The sequence below is a fragment of the Siphateles boraxobius genome, unplaced genomic scaffold (assembly GCF_051911475.1).
Source record: "Siphateles boraxobius isolate OS27281-9 unplaced genomic scaffold, OSU_SipBor_1 6, whole genome shotgun sequence".
Lineage (NCBI taxonomy): Eukaryota > Metazoa > Chordata > Actinopteri > Cypriniformes > Leuciscidae > Siphateles > Siphateles boraxobius.
The window spans coordinates 11,901,693-11,923,951 of NW_027509186.1; the positions used below are offsets into that span (position 1 = coordinate 11,901,693).

Genomic DNA, 22,259 nt, shown 5'->3' on the forward strand with positions numbered 1-22,259 from the left:
AGAAATAAATAGTCAAAATGTTCTGTAAATGTTCTTCTTTGATGTAGTTTATTATCAAAGGCTAAATTGACAATATGATATACACTTATGACAGAATTATAATGCATTATAGAAAAGAAATAGAAAAAATATCTTTCATATAACTGATACAGATGTACAAATACAATATAACCAATAAGAACTTTCAAAACTTGCTGATTCTTTCTAAATAAGGTTGACTTTATCAGTTAACAACATCTAACATTCTAAGCATATGCTTATTCCCTTTACAGATTTTACTCTTTTAGGTGTGTAATAAAATGATACATAAATGGCTCTTTTTCAATACCCATGGATAAGTAATTTGAGAATGGATAGTCAAAACAGATCTGAACGTTTCATTTCACACAATTGTATTTTAAATTCTCAAAAATGTAAGGTGTATAACCTTGAACTATAAGAGCCAGATTAAACAAAGTATTGATAATTTTAAACTGCCAGTTTGTTATGTGTCGATGGCATGACCAATGGCTCCATTATGGCATTTATTTTACATTCATTTCTGCTAATGGAGTAACAGAAGCTCTAACAGATATCTCACAGCATTTCAATGATAACTGATATGAATATAGGGGGTAGTGTGTGGTTGATTAAAAAAAACAAAAAACTGAAGCAATGAACCTGAAACTTTACAACATGTTAGTAGAAGATACGAAGAAACGACCCAACAATATACTAGTACATATAATACATTTGTTTTCCACTCAAATACAAGGATAATAAAATATTTTAACAGGCCTTTCACATCAGGCTCCTAATACAGACATTTTGAACATAATTCTCACGCTTTGAGTCTGTTCTTTTACGAATGTCCGCCTAGAATTTCCTCCAGGTTGATGTCTTTCATCCAGTCATCATTGCTCGAACCTGATTTAAGCAGGGAGTCGATGAAATCAGAGTCTGCGTTTAACCCTGGTACCGTGTTATCATCCTCCGGTAGAAAGTCAAAGGTCAACCGGCCTGCTCGGTTGTTCTGATAAGTTGCTGAGCTTTGGCTCAGCCCTCCAAATGTGGTTGGGCAACCCTGCTGTTCAGGGGAGGACTGGGTCAGGCAAGTCACCCCAGGTAGTGGGGGTATTCTAGGCTGATTGGATCTGGGAGCAGAGCTTCTGATCGCAGGGTTTATGGGTATCAGGCTAGAATGAGGTGCCACCTGGTTAGGTGGGCAAATAGACCTCGGAGGAAAATTAATGTCACTTTGTGGGGTCACTGTATTGGCGAGTCTTTTGACATCTAGTCCTTGTAGAGCTCCACTCTGTTTGGCACTGGTTGCCCAGCTCAAAGCAGTGTCCATCCTGTTGGTATTGGTGCTCATGTCACCCAGTCTTTGTCCCAGCAGGGAGTCTTGACTGATGCTTGTCCTCATAGTGCTTGATCGAAAAGTGGCACCCTGGCTGTTTGTCCCATGGAACTGAGGCTTGTTTTGCTGATGCACCATTCGGATCAGGCCGCTGGGTTGCTGTCGTAGCTGGTTTGCACAAGCTTGAGCACCTGTGGGTCCTGAATTGGGGTCTTGTCCAAGCGGAAATCTTCTCTCTCCTGAGGAGGGCACCATCTTGGTACCCTGTCCACTGGGCAGGTGGCATGATAAAGGTTGGATGTCATTTTGGTCTGACCCATTGCCTGTTGTATATGTATAAAAAAAATATTGGTGGTTTAAAATACTGATTTACCAAGCAATATCATACTGTAAATGTCTAATACCTGAATTAACGTTTGGTGTGGTTCCTTAATCAAAACTTGAGTTTAATTAATCATATTGTATCATCAGCATGAGTATAATTTATTGCATTTACTTTAAATGTAGTTCAACCATGACAACTTTCGGAATGGTTTTAGCATGTATTGAATATGACGGTGTTAATGTATTTGGTCTTGGTGAACTAAATCTGTTAGCTGTTGTTGGACTTGCTACTGCTAATAGATACACAGACACGCTGCTGTGAGCAATTAAGATATGCTGTTCCTGCATGAATAGAAATTCATGAATCCCATAGTTTCGGCCTCAGACGTCACACCCACGGACCGTTGGCTGATTGTCTGATGCATATTGCAAACTTTCTGGAAACACTTCAGGAGTTTCGGAGTCGTGATCTGATTGGTTGAATTCTGCATGATGTCCAGGAGACGTGTGTCTCGCGTTCTTTATCGGGTCACGGCTCCATTGTTGAAGTAAACTTGCACAACATTCTTGAATTAATCATTTATTAGATGTACGCCGATCTGTTATTGTAGGGACATCGACCTTATATTGTCACGCTTCTAAACATGATGCGGAACAAAACGAACTGTGATTGGTTGCGTTACATGTCAGTCAAACGTCCTCTTGGGAAAGCTTGGCCAAGAAAAGCTGCGATAGAGTCCAGACCTTCTGCCGTCAGTCTGAAGGTCTGGCTACGCGAGACTATGTGAATCCCATAGCACAGTGGTTCCCAACCACATTCCTGAAGACCCCCCAACACTGTACATGTAGCATGTCTCCTTTGTCTGACACACCCATTTCAGATCTTTGAGTCACTACTAATGAGCTGATGACCTGAATCAGGTGTGTTTGAGGAGACATGCAAAGTGTGGAGTTTTAAGGGGCCACCAGGAATGGGGTTGGGAACAACTGCCGTAGCAGATCTAGACAGGGGGAGGTGGAGGGGTTCAGATGGACTCTGATAGAGCGCTAACAGTGAACACTGAATCAGACTATCTAAATTTTAAGCCAGCAATCTCATTGGTTAAAGAATCATCAGAAGCCAATTAGCTTGTGCAGCACAGTAAATGATGCCATTATTAGCAGATTGCATGTAAGGCCTCGTTTACACTGCAGGTCTTGATGACCAGTTCTGATTTGTTGCCTATATCTGACGTTTACACGTTCTTTCCGTTGTGACCCATATCCGATTCATGTGTTTACACTTGCCCTACTATGTGAAACATTACGCATGCTTAAACGGGATTCTTGCACAGATGGACAAAACGATGGACAAATACGAAATATGCTTGATGCTAGCTCTGTGATATATGCGAAGTTCGCCAAACATCACCATGATTTTGAGGCGGAGGAGGACGAAAAGGGACATCATTGCAGCTGTGCATACGCTTCAGTTATTGTGTGCGAGAGAGATCTCAGGACTGGTGGGAGCATACAACACGATCTCATGAAAGTGAATATCTATACCACTAATGTTATTTCTCGTGCCATTTATACGCCAAAAATAGTTTTTGCGTGCATGAGCACTGTAAACCCCTTGGGTAGGATTAGGGGTGTGGAGTGTGTGCGTATTACACGCCATAAATTGCATATTATTGAAATTACCATTGATTATTGAAAGCGCTATATAAATGCCTCGTTCATTTATATCATATGCACGCGAAAACGACATATCATATGCACGCCAAAACTATTTTTGGCGTAAATGGCATGAAAAATAAAATTTGTTCTATAGATACACACTTTCATGAGATCGTGGCGGGCTTTAACGAGAAGCAGTGGGTCCGAAATTTTAGGATGAGCAAGCCAACCTTTGATATGTTATGTTGTCAACGGTTGTCCACATTCCTCTCCTACGACGACACAACGTTTCGTCTGGGCATTCCGTCCCTTTGCAGATCGGGTCGGGTTGCTCTCATCATCAAACCACGGAGACGTAGCCTAATGCCTCAGAAAATCCAATCTGCCTGTTTACATGACAGTCGCATTGGCACTTATCTGATTTATTTCCACATATGAACGAGGCCTGAAACCGATCTCGAAATATCCGAATGCATGCGTTTTTTTTCCTGTTTACACGGTCATAGAACATCCGATCTGTGTCACATATAAGCAAAAAAACTTAACTGGGTCACATTTCACTGACAGTGTAAACGAGGCCTAAAGGACCTATCAGCCTGCATTATCAAGAGCTTCATGACTGAACTAGATGTTTCCCATATTATATGACATTAAAAATACAACCCACACCTGAGTATAAGCTAGGCTGTTGAGCTCCAACTCCATTGCGTGGGTGTTTGTAGTCTGGTGGAGGTCGTGTTAGATGACGACTGAACTGATCCTGTGTGCTCAGTTTCTCCTGAAACGTTTACAGAAAAAGGACATCATTTAGAAGTTTAGGAATAAAACCTCCATAGATTACAACAGACCAAATAGTCAGTGGTCATTCATAGGATTACAAATGTAGGGGAGACTGGGGCTAGTTGTCACACAGGACAGTTTTACAAGGGCTGTTGTGTATACCAGTAACTAGCTATAATGTATTGACCAACACCTATTTCAAAACTGTCCCAAATTAAAATAATTTAAAGTACATAATCGTTCAAAAGTTCGGCATCAATAAGACTTTGTTTTGTATAAATCAATAATTTTATTCATCATTAAACTGGTCAAAAATGACAGTAAAGACATGTATAATGTTACAAAAGATTTATATTTATTTCAAATAAACGCTGTTCTGTTGACCTTTTATATTTATCAAAGTATCATGGGTTCCACACAAATATTAAGCAGCACTGTTGTTTTCAACATTGGATATAAAAATAAGAAATGTTTCTAGAGCAGCAAATCATCATATTAGAATGATTTCTAAATGATTATGTGACACTAAAGACTGGAGTAATGATGCTGAAAATTCAGCTTTGCCATCACAGGAATAAATTACATTGTGAAAATTGGCTGTCTTGAATATATTTTGCAATGTAATTATATATTACAAATGTATTTTTTTATATCTTATACTAATACAGTCTTGTTGAGCAATATATAGATAGATAGATAGATAGATAGATAGATAGATAGATAGATAGATAGATAGATAGATAGATAGATAGATAGATAGATAGATAGATAGATAGATAGATAGATAGATAGATCTCATCAAGTTTTGTACGGTAATTTACAGGTATTTAGGGGTTCAATTGTATTTTCTGGCCATGACTTATGTATGTGACTGTGCAGGAATTGACTTTATAGAAAATAAACCTCACCTGAGTAAAAGTGTAACAACTAGCCCTGGTCTCTAATAATAAAAAAAGGAAATGCTCTTTCTGTACGTTGTAAAATTAATTCACCTCTCAGTAAACATTTAGAAAACCGAATAGTCTTAAGTATTTAGATATAAAAGACATGTCCAAACTTTAGCACTCACTGTATCGGCGATGTTGTGTTGCGGTTGGGCCAGTTGTCTTTGCATGTTCTGGTCTTGGCCTGGGTTCTTCTGTTGAGAGCTGAGAACTGGAGACCTCTGCTGTTGAGCCTGGCCTGTTATATCTGCAGGACGGCCGTTCGCTGGTAAACGAGGTCCTGGTGATATTCCCTACGAATTGAAAATGTGTTCTTATCATTTAAACTGCACATCAAACTGGCCACTGCATTAAATCCAACTGTGATTGAACCATTAGACCAGTAGAGGGAGAGCTTTGTTTACGGTGAGTCTGATGTTACACAGTCACTGTTCACATGTGACTTCCTGTGTGTGTGGTGATAGGGATTTTCCATAGCCTTTCCCACACTGTTCTATCACTCGGAGAAAACACGTCCATGACTATATCCATAATGGGGACATAATGGTACCAAAGGGAGGGCAAATTAGTCAGAAATTCTCAAAACATCCTGTTGTTATAATATGCCTGCAGTAACACATGGACTGTAAAAAATGCTTGCTCTTACATTTAGAAAGCACGGTATAACAGACATGTAAACAGCAATTTTAGGTTTTAAATCACTGGAATTTTGTCAGATACCCTGGTCAATGAGGCTAGCGGTTAGTGAGACTTTTTTGCACAGTAGCACAGGTTTACTATATGACTGATAGTCATGCTCAAGCACTGCTGCACTCTGATGAGAATGATCCTATGGGGCGCAACCCAATTGCTGCCAGCAAAGGACAGATTTATTCAGCCACAGGGCAGAGGCACGCAATAACAGATAATCTCATAGGCCTACTTATCCCGTTTTTTGCACTTCGCTGAAATGCACTTATACCGAGGCTGTGATATTTCATGTTAGTTTCTCTTTCAAAGCACTGATTAAATGGTTTTGCGCTGGTACTTTAGCCGTGAAAAACTAAACTTGGACGAGAGCAGAGCACTATTGTAATCAATTATAAAAACAGACACCGTTATCGGTTTCAATGTGGTATTAAGTAATACTGTTTGTATGTACTAAATAACAGGGGCAGAACAGAGTACAGGATTGTTTTGCGCACAAATTTTTAACGTTCGCGAAAGTTCCACCATCACAATGCAGTAATTCCCACACATCTATAGCAAGTGGGTGAAAGTACTCCCTGATATACAGTGCTTAGCATAATACACCCATGCTAAAGTTGACTAAAAGGAGGAATAAAAAAATCATCTTTTGGAAATTGATCTTAATGCCTTAATTTAAAAATGAGGAAAAATCCAACCTTTAAGGACACCAATTGTCTTTGTGAATCAATAATGTATCGTAAATAAATAAATGTTCTTACTTAAAATAGAGGGTGCATAAGTAAGCACACCCCTATGTTGAATTCCCATAGAGCCAGGCAGATTTTTATTTTTAAAGGCCAGTTATTTCATGGATCCAGGATACTATTCATCCTGATAAAGTTCCCTTGGCCTTTGGAATTAAAATATCCCCACATCATCACACCTAGGTACCTAGGTACCCTTCACCATACCTAGAGATTGGCATGGTGTTATTTCAGTTAGGCTAATAGCTGGTTTGATTTGCATTGAGAGATGATCATATGGAAAGTGTCCCATGCCAATCTCTAGGTATGATGAAGGGAATGTGATGATGTGGGGATATTTTATTTCCAAACGCCAAGGGAACTTTATCAGGATGCATGTTATCCTGGATCCGTGAAACAACTGGCCTTTAAAATCTGCCTGGCTCTATAGGAATTTAACATAGGGGTGTACTACTGAAAAAATCTATACCGTAAATCCTAGGTTGCTTTAGATTTAATGTATAATGCATGAATGTAAATTCCAAACCTGTATAACTTTGTTCCATAAGTAGACCAAAGGATATGTTTAGTTCAAGTCCAAAAAAGGACCACAAAAGTGTCACAGCAGTCCAATTGTCCAAAGTCATTTTAGCTTAAAATCTGACAGCTCTCAAATCACATTTGTGCTCACACGTATTCAAATATGTAATAAATGGAATATAGAGAATTGATTACTTTTAATCAAAAGTGTTTCTTTTTGTCACTGACCATTAAATGGAATCACGTTCCATTATGTTTCTAAAAGAGCAGCTTGAACATTCTAGTAAATATCTCATTTTGTGTTCTATGGAAGAAAGTCATACAGGTTTTGAATTACATGAGTGTAAAATCCTGACAGTATTTAAGAGATCTGTCGCTGAGTCAGATATGGGCTTTCTGGCAGAAACTCAAACTATTATAGTGTCATGCATTATAACGAATGTCTAGGAAAAAGACCATTCCACTAAACCAAAAGTTAAAAATAACAATTTTGTGTCAAATAGCTTCAGTAAATTGAAGTACTTATTAAACAGCCCTGAACCTAAGAAACTTTTTAAGCGCCCAGATCTCGCATAAGCATCTAAAACTGCAAACCAGCAGAGGCTGAAGGCTTCTGTCCTCAGCAAACTCTGTTTGAGAACGTCACTGTGTATATAGTGTCAATCTCAGTGTTGACACGAAACATTTCCCAGGGCAGAAAGGATTTTACTGAAACCCCACTGCGTTACGCGAGGCTATTAATTTGAGAACAGATGTCTTGAAGAGAGAAACTCCCTCTAAAGCCTCACTCAAGAGGTCCAGAAATGAAAACACTAAAAGAAGTCTTCTGTCATGGGAGGAATTCCAGAGAAGACCACAGAGACGGAAGAATACGAGAGTGTGTGACAGAGATTATTCAGAGTGAACACTTTCTAGAGATACATGGTTTCTAAGTGGATCTCATAGATGCCACATTCCCTGATGGATCAGCTCTGGGATGTCTGATAATTAATGAGAGGGCGAGCGAGTTCAGTCCGGAGCTCTGATAAGCTCCTTTCACAATGCAAAGATGAATCTCTTCCTGAGAAATTGCTCTAAAAATTAAAACTTCAGAAGAGGACAAGAATGTGACTACAAACGTGGCCAAGGTGTTATAAGAAGGTTAAATGTACATTGGACAACTGGTACTGGGTGAGATATGCATCTGAATCTCATATTATCATTATGTACATTTACAAATTACCACAAAATAACATATAGACCTGTTTAAAAAAAAAGAAATTTACTCAGTTTTTACTGAACTGACGACTAAAAGTTTTATATAAAAATTAAAATGAAAAATTATACGGAAAAATTACAAAACTATAATTGTCAAGTTTAGGCTGTGTAGCGATATCCACCAAGAGGATGTGTGGCGTAGAATGATGATAAAAGAGACTTTAAAGAAACACCAAGAACATGTATACAACACAACAAACCAGCAACATTGAGAAACCAAGAACTGACGAAGAACAAAGTCTTAAATACACAGAGGATAATCATTAACGGAACAGGGAACAGGTGAGGACTATTCAGAAACCATAGTAACTAATAGATAACTAGAACTAAGACAATGACAACGCCAATGAAAACTAAGAGTATGTTTACACGACAATGATATGCTTAAAACGGAGAAGTTTTTCCTTTGGTTTTTCCGCGTACAGACGACACCATCGCAAAACGATCCCCATTCACACAGATCCACTACGACTAATAACTGCGTAGCATATGCACGCCAAAAACTATTTTTGGCGTATAAATGGCACGAGAAATAACGTTCATTGTATAGATACACACTTTCATGAGATCGAGCTCAATAGAACATGATTGTGACAATAATAGTGTCTTAAAGTGTAAATTGCAGGTTCAATTTTTCACGAAGATAATGCAATGTGCTTATTAAACATAAAGATAAGAACCGCCCACCATTGTTTTGTAGGTTTTTTATACCAAAATGCTGAATATAATATGAAAAGTTGGTACTTTTTACACTCCCTCTCCTAGGCTGGGCGTGACGTCATAAAAGGGACTCAAGCTTAGAGTTACCGATAGTCTAACGGCAAGTAGGCTAGCAGTTATATTGGAGGAGACCTAACTCAGCAAGCAAAAATGGTGTTGATGAATGAAATAACCCAATTGTAAACATACTGGTGTGTGCTGGCTATGAGATTACCGTGATTCTGCCTGAAATTAGTGTAAACTATTCGCAAAACAAACGGGTTCAGGCAGCATGCGTCAAAACCAGGATGCTGCGTGAGGCACGTCAGATTAATGGATTATTGATGATAATTTTTACTTTTCACACCGTTTTAAAAATAAAAACAGACAGTACAGTATACAGTACTCATAACTTCGAATTTTATTATAATTGTATTTCATATAATATACAATAATGTCATTTTTACTTGTTATATCAAATGTGATAATTGCTAGTACATTTAAAATATCAAAATATGCTCCCCATACAAATTTTAAATGTAATAACGAGATTTACACCATTATGGAAACAATAGAGAATGAATCGACATTCTCTGTGATCGATTCGCGCTTGGGTAGCATTTTTCGACAAGGGAGCACAAATCGTCTGAACACCGGTCGTGGCGCGGGTCGAGCTGCTCCACTAAACTCCAAAACGCGTTCACCTCACGGCAGCACATACTCTCCACTGCTGAGTCCATTGGGTGGCATAGCCCACACAAACACCTGTCAAACACAGCGATAGGGACATCGATCTCTTTTTTCCTTTCTGACAAGGAGCATCGCTCATTTGTGATTTAGCACACGCAATATCGCATTCTGTCTGCAGATGTCAGCAAAAGCGCCATTGTGCCTGTGCAGTGTGTGCATCTCTACAGCTCTGATTAGGACTACTAACACCATGTAAGTAAATAATGTCTTCGGTCGTTGTCCCTATTCTACATGACGACAAGATTTTGAAAAGACTTTGGCTTGTTCCCTAATGTTTTCCGGGTTAGCACCAGGTTAACCTAGGCTAGCTCTAGCAAACGTTACTCACCAGGACACCTGGCCAACCCTCCACTCATTTTCCTCACACCAAGCATTGATAACTCTTTGAGGGCCATGATTTCTGGCAATTTCCTCCCCTCTCTCACGCCTGACTGGTTCAAAATTGTCCATATCAAGCCACAAACAGTAGGAATCTAGCAAAGTATGGGTTGCTACTCCCTCTTATGACGTCATTACCCAGTTACGGTAAAAAACATGCTACCTTTGAAGAAACCCCAATAAATGTTATTTTAATGCATTTTAAGACAGAAATTTTTAAATATTTACATATTGAGCACTTTAATCTACACATTAATTGGTTGTGGTGGTTAACCTGCAATTTACACTTTAATGACACAAAAATCATGCCACATGACATTTTACTGTCTAACCTAACTTTTTCATAAAATATCAAATTAAATGATATTTCAAGAGACTTGCTTAATTGACTTGAAACATAGTTAGGGGTCCTCTCTATGATATCATTTGGCAGACAATTTTTTTTTTTTCAAATAAACAGTGAAACGAGAAATAATAATGAAAATCACAGCAATTAATAAGGTTTTCTTTCCAATAATTTTATAATTAATGAGGCCTTTTTTTCTTCATTATGATATCAGACAACCACACCAGCCTGACATTTTTGAATCTATGCCCCCAAAAACTGTTCAAAATGTATTTTAATCCAGAAATGAACATATGCAATTCATACATACAATGACTTAAGTACTGTACCTCTTCTTTGATGACTATTTATTTAGTTTTAACATTTATAGATACACTAAAAAAAGTAGGTGTAGAAACCATTTTCAAAAGTAAATTTCACAAACAATTCCAAAGATAGGCATGTAACATTGAATTAATCCTAAAATTTTGAAGTAGAAAAACTGAAATGGTATTTTATACTTCAATTATCTTTGTTTTATTTACAACTTAAAGAAAAAAAAATTAAAGTGTAAAATAGCATCACATTATCAACCCATAAGCATGCTTACTAAAGCTAATAAAGAAAGAGAGAGAGAGAAAAAAATGCCACATATTTGAATAACGTAAAGCCCGTCATCACATTCCACACATGGTTAAAGTTCAGGTCATATTGTTGTAAAATGCTAAGATGGTGACGACTATGTCCAAAACACAGAAAAAAGGGGTTATTCACTTCTGTTCAGGTCTATTCATTACATCTGAACACCCTCCACTAGTCGATACCGTGAGAAATTCGGACATTCTCATAAGTTGTGACCACAAAGCCAGATTGTGTTCACATTTGCCTGAAATCGACTGCCTCAGTCAAACCCTTTGTTATGTGGGGGAGCTAAAGCCTCGTTAGTGTGGCCGTCTCTGTAATCCACTCTTTGTGATCCTGATGTGTCATAAAGCTGTTTTCCATCTCTCTTTCCCTCCTCGTTCTTCACCAGTGCATCGTTAAATGAATCCCACATGTGTCCGCGGACTCCATAAAGGAGAGATGTGATTTAGGCTCCCATTCCTCCAGCATTACAAGCAGTTGACAGGACTCCAGGCCCGGGCCCCGCTGCTCTCTCACAGCACTTCCTGCCGACTGGAGGCAGGACGCCCTCCCTAGGGACCGGCTCGGCATCTGGACTTGGCCCCAGATCGTTTTCCCAGGAAACATGCGCTCCTCTCGGAGTTCGGCTACAACAACCTGGCACTCTACACCAACCCCCGCGCTAAACCAATTCATTCCCACTCACATTCATGTTGCTTTAATGAAGAGCTTCAGTCAAGCTCTGAGCTGCACTTTAGAGTGTGAGAAAACACAAACCTGAGGCTCAAACTTTCATTTCCCTTACCAAAATATATTCTATTCTATATTATACTGCTTGTGTGAATAGTACAAAAAAAATCATGTGGGTCTTTCTGTGAAGAGATACGTTTGAAATGATTTTACTTGGGGGATGATAAAACTTAACCCTACAACGCCTGACATATGAAATAATAGTCCAATAAAATAAAAAATGTAACAGTTTATTTGAACCTTTAGACAAAATCTTTGATAAAAATTTAGTATATTTGATTCATGGCGCTTTTATATAGTATGATACAGTGAGAATATGGAGCTTATACTCAAGAAGAGGGGGAAAAAAAACCTCAGTTAGTGTATAAATTTTGTGCAGTTGCTAATATTTATATAGCCAGAAAGTACAATGCAATTCTAATGGCTTAAAATGCAGTATAGCAGACTATTTACATAAAATATAAATATCAGTTCCCAGACAATAACATAGTGTCTGCCCAGATCCGGCCCACATCTGGTACGCATGGAATCCACATGAGCCAGATGTGGCCCGGATCTTGGCCTACACAATGTTGCTGTCTGGGTTGTCACTCTATAGGGCTTTTCACACTGTGCTTAACCCCGGGTTTATCGTCATTCTAAACACCTCTTTTAACCCCGGGTAAAGGAGCGTTTCACACTTGTAACGTAAAAGGGATGGCTAGCACCGCTTTTTACCCAGGGTTATGAAACCCTGCTCGTTTACTGCGCATTGTGGTGCCAAACCTGTACAGTGTGAAACGATGCAGTGTTAGAACTAGATGCTTAGCAACCGACAACCAATCGTGTGCCTTATATTCACGCGCTTTGGGCAGTAATGGAAACGCTGCACAATGTACAGGTCTGGAAAAAATTAAAAGACCAATGCAAAATTATCAGTTTCTCCGGTTTTACTATTAATAGGTATGTGTTTGGGAAAAATGAACGTTTTTGTTTTATTCTATAAACTACTGACAACATTTCTCACAAATTCCAAATAAAACTATTGTCATTTAGAGCATTTATTTGCAGAAAACGACAACTGGTCAAAATAACAAAAAAAGATGCAGTGATGTCAGACCTTGAATAATGGAATGAAAATAAGTTCACATACATTTTTAAACAGCACAATACAAATTTTTTAAATCAATATTTGGTGGAATAACCCTGATTTTCAATCACAGCGTTCATGCGTCCTGGCATGCTCTCCACAAGAATTCGAACGAGCGAGGTCGTATGAAATCGTACGAATTAGCCACCTCGTAAAATTCGTATGAATTGCGGTGAGATCGGGTTGGGGGAACACAGTACTTTAGCAAGAGTAAGCAAACGCATTTAAATATAAATATGTTTCGGTCACTGATTTCAGCCCTCCAAAACCGTTTTGGACCGAAAACGAAAATAGCTGTTTCAGCCCAAAATATTTGGTAGGCGATATTACCCAACTGAGAGGCAAGTCTTCTGTGCGGGTGCTAATAGTGTGATGCACAGCATCGCTGCCAACATACAGTGTTTTAATTCAGTCAATTATGAGCTTCCACTACAGTTACTGTCTAATGCTACTATAGACGGCTGCTATGCAGGAAGTGTTAGGCAGTTCACTAGGTTTTGTAGCACAGCTACAGTCTCACATCAGAGCCAGAAATTCTTGAATCGTTCCAGCATAAACTGACTAGTCAGTGTAACAGCACTTTAATCAGAAAGTATCAGGCGCTGCTTGAAGTTTTTGGGGCACGCAGGTCTCTCAATGTGATATATTACACTGTCTGAGGCTTTTTTCTCTCTCTCTCTCTGTCAGGTAGTGCCTGTAATTTTTTTCTCCACAGACAATACAAATATTTCCACTCGGCTCTTATGACAGCCTGTGATATCGCAGATACCCTGTTTGCCGTACTTACTGTAGGCTGACAACTGATCAGCAGGCGGTGAGAACAAGGAAACAAGAAACAGACCCAACATTCTGGTCTCTTTAAATGCATTTTGTGTATTGCACCCAGTGGGAGAAAATTCAGCTTGAACAAAAGTTCTTGAGGGCTCCGGTGGGATCACGGCACCATTTCAGAACCTTTATTTCCATGGCATTACTAATTCAGTTCACTGTGGGAAGATTGTCCATTGCCTATTTTTCTCCCTGTTGGAACAGACATTCTGGCTTCATTTCCACAGCATACTTAACCCCATCAATGCTGCATCATCTCTACAAGCACAACCAATGCTCCCAAATATCAATTAAATGAAGTTTTAAGTTGAATAATGTACAATACTCCCACTACATTAATCAAGAAGCCAATTCAACTCTAGAAAGAAATGTTGGGCAGTACCTGCACAAACAACTTTCATTTTATAATTATTTCTCAGTTGCAAGGTGGTAGTGAAGCATATTTATTGCCAAGCAGAATTGTTTTTCTGACAGTACAAAGCATTAGTATCATAGTATTTATCATAGTCGTGTGAATAAGACACACCCTTCAATCACAACTCGACTCGCGTACGGCTGTTACCGGATGCCAGAGATTATAGTTTATAAAGTTATAAATATAGATATTTTTCTTACAAAAACACATCGCTTCTCTTCAGAAGGCATTTATTAACCCCCTGGATATGGATTACTTTTATGATGGATGAATGCACTTTTTGGAGCTTCAAAAACTCTCTGGGAGCCAGTATATTTTTTAATATAACTCTGATTGTTTTTGTCTGAAAGAAGAAAGTCCTTTACACTTAGGATGCCTTGAGGGGGGTGGTTGGGGTAAATTAAGGGATAATTTTCATTTTTGGGTGAACTACCCCTTTAAGTACAACTTTATGTATTTTCATTACGTCTGTTGTCTTTGAAATATGGATAAAGTGTACTGCAGAATGGAAGCACATACACTTACTAGAGCATAAACATCATACTTTAATGCCATTCCTACTGAAACTATTATGTCATTTATGTTAATACTGTATATTTGAATTTAGTAAACATTTGTAATACTGAAGCTACAAAATAGTACATTTAAAATATGATAACTTAAACTGTAATATCGAATATCAATGCCATAGTTAGAAGTATTAATCAAGTATAGCTTTAGTATGCAAGTAAACTTCTTTAAAGCACAACAAAATATTAAAACAATGATATAAAATGTTCTTTAAAATAAAACTTATAAAAAGTATACTTAAATGTTAAGAAAAAGCTATTAAAATGTACTCTCTTTAAGTACATGTCAGTGGTATTATATTTCATAAATATTATATCATATTTAATTTAATATATTATTTTCATTTAAAAATATGTTTTTAAAATTTGAAGTACACTACAAGTGTTAATTCAACACTATTAAGTGCACTTAATTTTAACAAGGGGATATTTACTCCTAATGAACGATAGCTGTCAGTTTAGCTAATCTGGAGTAGCGATAAATCGTTTTAGCATCAACATCGCAGGATATGCAATGTCAAATAACCTATAGGGATCATATTTGATCCGTACAGACCAGACACCACGGTTTGAAAATCACGTTATTCGCGGATTAATTGCAAAACTTTTATCATCATAAAGTGAAATAATTATAAATAGTTTATAATTTGAAAATTTTAGGTCCTGTCAGTGTAAACATCCAATTAATTTAAAGCCATTAAAGCTCAAGACGACTCAAAAGTCATTTTGAAAATTGTTGTTTTCTGTACGCTAATACCAACACTGAGTTGAACCCTTTTCCGCCTCTATTTGTGCTTGAACAAACACATACACACAAATTAATGTTAAAATACTTATCTCTGCAATTGTCCTCGTAAACACAGTGACATATGGCTTAATGTAAACAATTGAGAAAGAAAATGGTATCATTGTTTTAGATCCGTGCATTAGGTACAGTACACAACACAAGGTCCACTGAAAAAGCTCTTAAAGACCCTAAACAACTCTCCCATCAATGGCTGCAAAAAGAGCTGTATGTTCATGTGATTGAACAACATATTTGTGCCAAAATCAAGCATGTCTCTCCACACTCCCCTCCATCTGATGTGCTTTTGGAATGGATAAAGATGACTCCTCTTGTGTGGTTCCCGTTATCATTTCCCACAAAAAAAGTCGAGAGATACTGTTTATATGAAACTGAAATGGGGGATGTTCTAAAGCTCCCCAATCATAACAAATCAGTGCCTCAACCTCCGGCACTGGGCTAAGCAGATTACTGTCATTTTCCACAACTTGTCCCTCACAGCTAACAACCTCCAATTAGCAAATCCCGCTGTGCGCATCTATGCCCTGACGGCAACTGACTGTGACAGGCGGAGAAATTAGAAGTTTTGCATGTTAATCCACCGTGCTCTAGAAAGTCAGGCTACCATCAAACTGCTTTGAGGGGATATACTAAATCAAGGCACCCTACACCCGCCTAGACACCAACAACAATCAAACAAAATGAAAAACAGGCCTACAGCATAGTGCAGATCCATTGAGTTTAAAGCAGTTGGCAGACTGCTATCGCCTAACACAACAGGCTGACAGATGGAGAGAAAGCAGGGTTTGTGGTTTTGACACAACGACTCTATTGTGTCAAGAACAACCTGCTCTGCACAGCGAAAATGTGATAAGAGTGTTTAAATAGAAAACGTCGCAAAGATAATTATTTGACTAAAGTCTTGACGTATCATACAGACAACACAAAGATAGTTGATGTCGCACGGTGGGTCTCATTAACTTAATATTGTGTGGAATTTCTCAACAATATGACGATCTCTGAAGATGTGCTTTTGCCTGACAGCATGCACAGCAAGATCCTCGAACAATGCCAAGTGTGCCACCCTCGAATATTAGGGATGCCCCGAAATGAAAATTCTGGCCCGAAACTCAAACCGGATGAAAACAATTACAATAATAACACAATAATAATTATTAATTTCTTTCTTTTTTTATAATTTTATTAATATTATACTTTTTAATTAAATTTGATAATTTAATTTAATCTAAATTTAAAAAATACAAGCCATTAAAATAAAATAACCATAGCTTTATTTAAAGTAACACACCAAAATTGGACAGCAAATATATTAAAATAATAATAAATATCAATATATTATTCTTCATTAAGTTCTATGCAACAGAAAAAGATTTAACAGATGTATTTGTGACCATTTATCAAAATAAAGTGTAGTCCTAGAAAACTATAATTATCAGAGTATGTGAGGATAGTTAGTAGCATTTCAGTGAACAAGAGTGCAGCATGGCCCAGCATGACTATACCACATCATGTTACAGCACAGTGAGGCAAAGAGAAAAAAATAATTTAAATATTCACAAATGTTACACAGAAGTTTGTGTGTATGCATGGTTAGTAGGGGTGTGAATCTTTGGTAAAAGAGTATGCGTGTATGGCGTCCTGTCCGAGGGGAGGTCTCCAAGCCTAGAATACTGGGTATCCCTGGCTGGGATAGGAACCAGCCAAAAGTGAGGAGTCAGGTGGCCGAGGGATGGAGAAAACTGTCGAGGAACATAGGTGAGTATATATATATATTTGTGGTGCCATCCCAAAGAGGCACCACATCACTTTCACAGACCTTTACCGTGACCTGCCCACCTCTACCAGAGCTTTCTTTAGCCATTTTCAAGAAACTGCTGAAGACGCATCTTTTTCAGCTTCACTTGACCTATTAATACTAACACTTACCATTCTATATCTAAAAAAAAAAAAAAACTTGCTTTGCTTATATTGCTCTCCTTATTTGTAAGTCACAATGATTAAATGTAATGTAAATATAAATATATATAGACCCCCAGACAGCAACATATTTTCGGCCCAGATCCGGCCCACGATTCCACGTGTAAAGGATATGGGCCAGATCTGGGCCCATATTATGTTGCTGTCTGGACCTCCTCTCATGCTGATTGGATAGATCATTTGAATGTGTTCCTCCCGAACTTTGTTAATAAAACATCAATTAAGACATTAATTGATTTGATTTTCGATTAATGATCCAAATATTTTTTTGATTTCGATTAATGATCCAATTATTTATTTGATTTCGATTAATGATCCAATTATTTTTTAAATACATTCATAGGATTATATAAATACTTCTCCTAATGTGTTATAAGTAAGAAACAGAAAAACTACTTAAGATTGTTTATTGCGACGAAGTTTTAAAGCAATGTAGCAACTTATTTCAGTAGTAGTGGTCACGCAATGAGTTGGCATGGATTTATTAATGGTTTATGTGTATTCAACTCGAAACTACAGCGCCAGTGTGAGAGAGTTGTCATCTGCTAATGTTTATAGTCAATCACTTTCCTGATGAAAGAGCAGACAAGCTGCTCAGAAAGCTGCTCAGAAAAAGTGTCAATGAAACCTACAGAAAGAACAGAGATTGAGCGCGATCCAGTAAAAGGCAATAAAGAGTGCAGTGCATGGGTTTGTAATCGATGCATTGAGAAAATGAGAATCGTCACTCTGACAGTTAGTGAATGTGACCCAGTGTGTTCTGGCTTTTACACAAGATGTCAGTGGGAGCATATACAGTCAAACAAGCAACAATCGTTAAAAGGACCAACACAGGCTCTTACCTGTCTCTGCTGTGCCATTTTGAAACCGATTCCAGCACCATGCTGATTGATTTGAGGCCTTTGAATTAAAGGCTTAGTTTGTAAGCAGGGAGATGACTGCATGGGCAGCTGGCAGTTCTGAAAGTGCATGCCCTTGCCTGCAGTAGATGGCTGCTGTTGTATGGTTGTTTTGTTAGGTGGAACAGCCATGACGGGCATTTGTTTGCCCGTGGTGGAAGGTGGTGCTTTCGGGCTGAAATGCAGCAGGGGCTTATTGCTGAGAACCTTTGTGTCAATGTGATGGGAAGGGTTGAATCCATTGGGCTTGAGAAAACAGTTGGACATGCCTTTGGCCTGACCGGCACTTTGAGCGTTAAGTCTCTGCTGAGAAAGGGAAGCATTGCCAGGAAGAGTCTCCTGATTGAAAGAGCCAGGAGTTTGGTGAACACCTAATGCGGAAGACCAGTTCCTAACCCCTCCTGCTTGACTCTGCTGGTGGTTGTGAAGCATAGGGCTGGGCTGCTGTTGGTTAGCAGCCATTTGCTTCAACTGTTCAGCATGTGACATCTCAGGCCATGCTGGAAGACCTCGAGATGGGCCGCCAGTAGGTACCTGTCCATGGTGCCCTGAAGTGATGGTTGAGGTGGATAAAGTTGCATTGGCCATAGAAAAGGAAGGTCCAGCAGAGGCTGGTCTTAGTTGTTGAGAGCCTCCAGCTGCCTGGCTAAAATCTGGTGAGTACTCGGTCTTGATTGGCTTATCCAGGTGAATACATGGAGGAGCTGCACCAGCTGAACTGGGTCGGCCCAGATCCAGACCAAAGTCGTCATCTTGCTTTAGCATCTTCTCTAGCTCTAGATCGTTGAGTGATGGCACGTTCTTGGTGAGCTCATCGAACAAGTCTTGGAGCTCTGGGTCAATCTGTCCACTTACTTCATCTTTGAAGTCAAACATCAATGGGGCATGATCTGTGGACGATTGGCCACAGGTCTGAACTTCAATCGGTTCCTTCTTTATATCCCTTAGAGTTATGTTGAATAAATCACTGCCAACTCCATGAGGCATCATGAAGGTGTCCTTTCTTCGAAGGATATTATCCTGGTTGGCATCCCCAACCAATCTTTGAGCCTGCCCTGAAGCTAAAGCACAGGATCCAGGTCGAAAAGAGCTGGGTTCCATGCGAAGGCGCTTGAAGTCGGATCCTGACGCTCCACAGGAGAGGCCATTCTGCTTGGGTGTATATCCAGGAGACTGTGCTTCAATCTTTCTCCTAAGTCCTTGCTGAAAAAAGAATGGAGAAACAATGGAAAGTTTTTATTGAACTCAACATATTTTACAAATCAGATGCAAAACAAATGACAATTGAAGGCATATTTTTCTATAAATTTCATCAAAAGATTTCTTCAAAAGCCTCACCCTAGCTTTTTCAGCCAAAATGAACTAATTTTCTGCTCAACCGGGAGACAAGGGCATCTCTATCTCATTAATGAACTCTTATTAAAATACTCTTTGATGGTTCAAACCAATTACAACTATGGAGGGAGTTCTAAATATTAGTGTATGAAAAATGTGTTCTCTGGGTGAATTATATCTATGAAAATTGATGGAGTTTTGTAATTTACAGCCGATACTCTTTACCCTTGTTCAGTTGCCCATTTTGCATTTCAAAAGAGACGTATTTGATTTAATATAGAAAGTTTATGATTTCCCACAGGGTCCTATTAGGGTAATGTCCACAGATATAGGTTAGACTCCTACTTACTAAGAATGTATGTGCTAGACATAGAATTTGGTCTCAATTACTATTAATTGTTGAGTGTTGAGTGCTTACTGTATGTGCACAAAGAAAGTTGTAATGCTTTATACAAGGGTGCACGCGCATACATGTATTCTTACACTTGTTCGAACGTGAATGAATCTAGATTCATTTTAAATTAAGGTGATCAATTAGCATAATACATGCACAAACCATCTTCTGTACAGCGATTCATCTCTGCAAATGTGTTTCCCTCTAAAGATGTGCTCTTGCCCTGAGAGCATGCAGAGCAAGATATTTCTGTAAAGCCACTCTCAAAACCAGCTGAAACACACAAAATACACCTTTTACAGAGGCCTAGACTACGTTATCAGCTGTTTTTATGCAGCGCCTATCACAGCTATAATGCATTTTTTTTAATGACTCTGAAATATGACTCATTTTAGGGTCTCTTAATTATTAATTATACATACAGTATTGATAAAAAAAAAAATTCTTAACACATTCCATGTCTCTAATGCCACCACAAGTGATTTTTGCATTTGTGTCGGGGTTGGTTCTATACCTTAACCTAATTTTACAATTTATTTATTTGCAAACGTATTGATAAATCAATTTCCTTGTGATAACGTTCACACACAGGTTTTACGCACAAATATGTGTGCACACACAATTCTACAGTTAATGAGACCCAATCCCAATCATATCATGAATATCCCTGGATAAGATTTGAGCATCTCCACTAATCCACGTGTTTCAGTAGCAGCAAGTCTGTATTTGCTGAAAAAAATATATTCCAAAACCTATTGTCTCAAAACCTAGTATTAGCTGTGTGGATAAATTTAGCCATTAGATAAATGATGTTAGACAAAAGAAGGCTTTATCTGTGTACCTCATTTGCATGAATTACATTTCCCACTGTTAGCTTGCTGTAAAGATAGCAGCATTTTCCTCGTGTGAAATGGTTCCCTTTGTTCCTCAAGTCTTCATTTATGTAAATAAGGTTTGAACAATGACTCATAAGCGCTGTATAAGTGGCCGTATAGAAAAATGTAGTCCAATACTTGTGTATAGAATCATTTTTACTTTAAGGGCAATGAAGGAATAGATTAGTTAGAAAATGAACCTGACTGCAATACGTTACACCAACAAAACACCAACATCTGCATATTTTCAGTTGTGCGATGGAGAATGATGAATATAATTTAACAGACAGAATAATCATGAAGTAGCTGCTGACCGAAACCAACCTAACCAACGTTATTTCCACACAGCCGCAATATTGCCAGCACATGGATATGCAAAGTTATTTAAACACCATCTGACATTATTGCCTACACAGAGAGATGTGTGTTCAACCCAACATCATTATCAGTGCAGGGACGGGTGACTGTGGTGCGGTTTTCGCTGTAGCGGCAAATTGGAGACATTTCCATTTACTGGAAATATTACTGTGCTTGGATGTTTTATGCCTTCAGGACTGGGAGTGATCACAATTCTCCACACCCCACCACCATCTCTGTTTCTCAATAGCCACTATGATAGTTAAATTTGCTATATATGGCACGCTGACATCAGTATCAAATTACTTTTCTGACTCATCCAGGTTAAGGATAACAAATGACATTCAATTGTGTTTGTTCAAACAAGTTCATGATGAAGCAAGATTTGAATTAGGCTGGACATCAGGGTGTGTGAGAGTGTGTATGTCAATGCTTGGGTGCTGCTATGAGGTTCCTATTAGTTTTTTAGCCCGTTAGAATTTGCTGCTCAAAACCCATCAAAATCCTGCTAAAAAAAAGCCCAGTCTGACCTAAAGGTTCATTACTCGTACGACAACATAACTCACTGCTTTATTTCCATAATACAATGTATCGTTGTAAAAATTGACTAGCTTGTTGTGACTGTTTTATGAAACTGTCGTAACATGGTCGCACATCCATCATTTGAACCACATTGGTTAAAAATAGGTTTGTCGATGTCATGTGATGGAGTAATACCTTCTGGAACTTAATTCAAGATCACAATGAATATCAGATTATTATAGTTAATTTAAACAAAACGACAAAAAGACATTTATTTATTTTAAAATCATGTTTACATGCATGTAACTGGCATACACTTAACTCCACTATTCATGGGGTTCATTTATTCAGCAGCTTTCTTCACAATGTATTA

General features: G+C 38.3%; 1 protein-coding gene across 2 annotated transcripts in view; it reads right to left on the reverse strand.

Annotated features, from left to right (window-relative positions):
• Positions 1-29: 29 nt before the first annotated feature.
• Positions 30-22,259, reverse strand: part of maml2 (mastermind like transcriptional coactivator 2) — a 71,358-nt gene continuing 49,128 nt past the window's right edge. For both annotated transcript variants that reach the window (XM_077207691.1, XM_077207692.1), the window contains exons 3-6: positions 18,347-19,606; positions 5,172-5,339; positions 3,992-4,100; positions 30-1,662 (exon numbers count right to left, since the gene is read on the reverse strand). In XM_077207691.1, the coding sequence (XP_077063806.1) occupies positions 842-1,662; positions 3,992-4,100; positions 5,172-5,339; positions 18,347-19,606 (2,358 nt within the window). In that variant the 3' untranslated portion in view covers positions 30-841. The remainder of the gene's footprint in view (positions 1,663-3,991; positions 4,101-5,171; positions 5,340-18,346; positions 19,607-22,259) is intronic.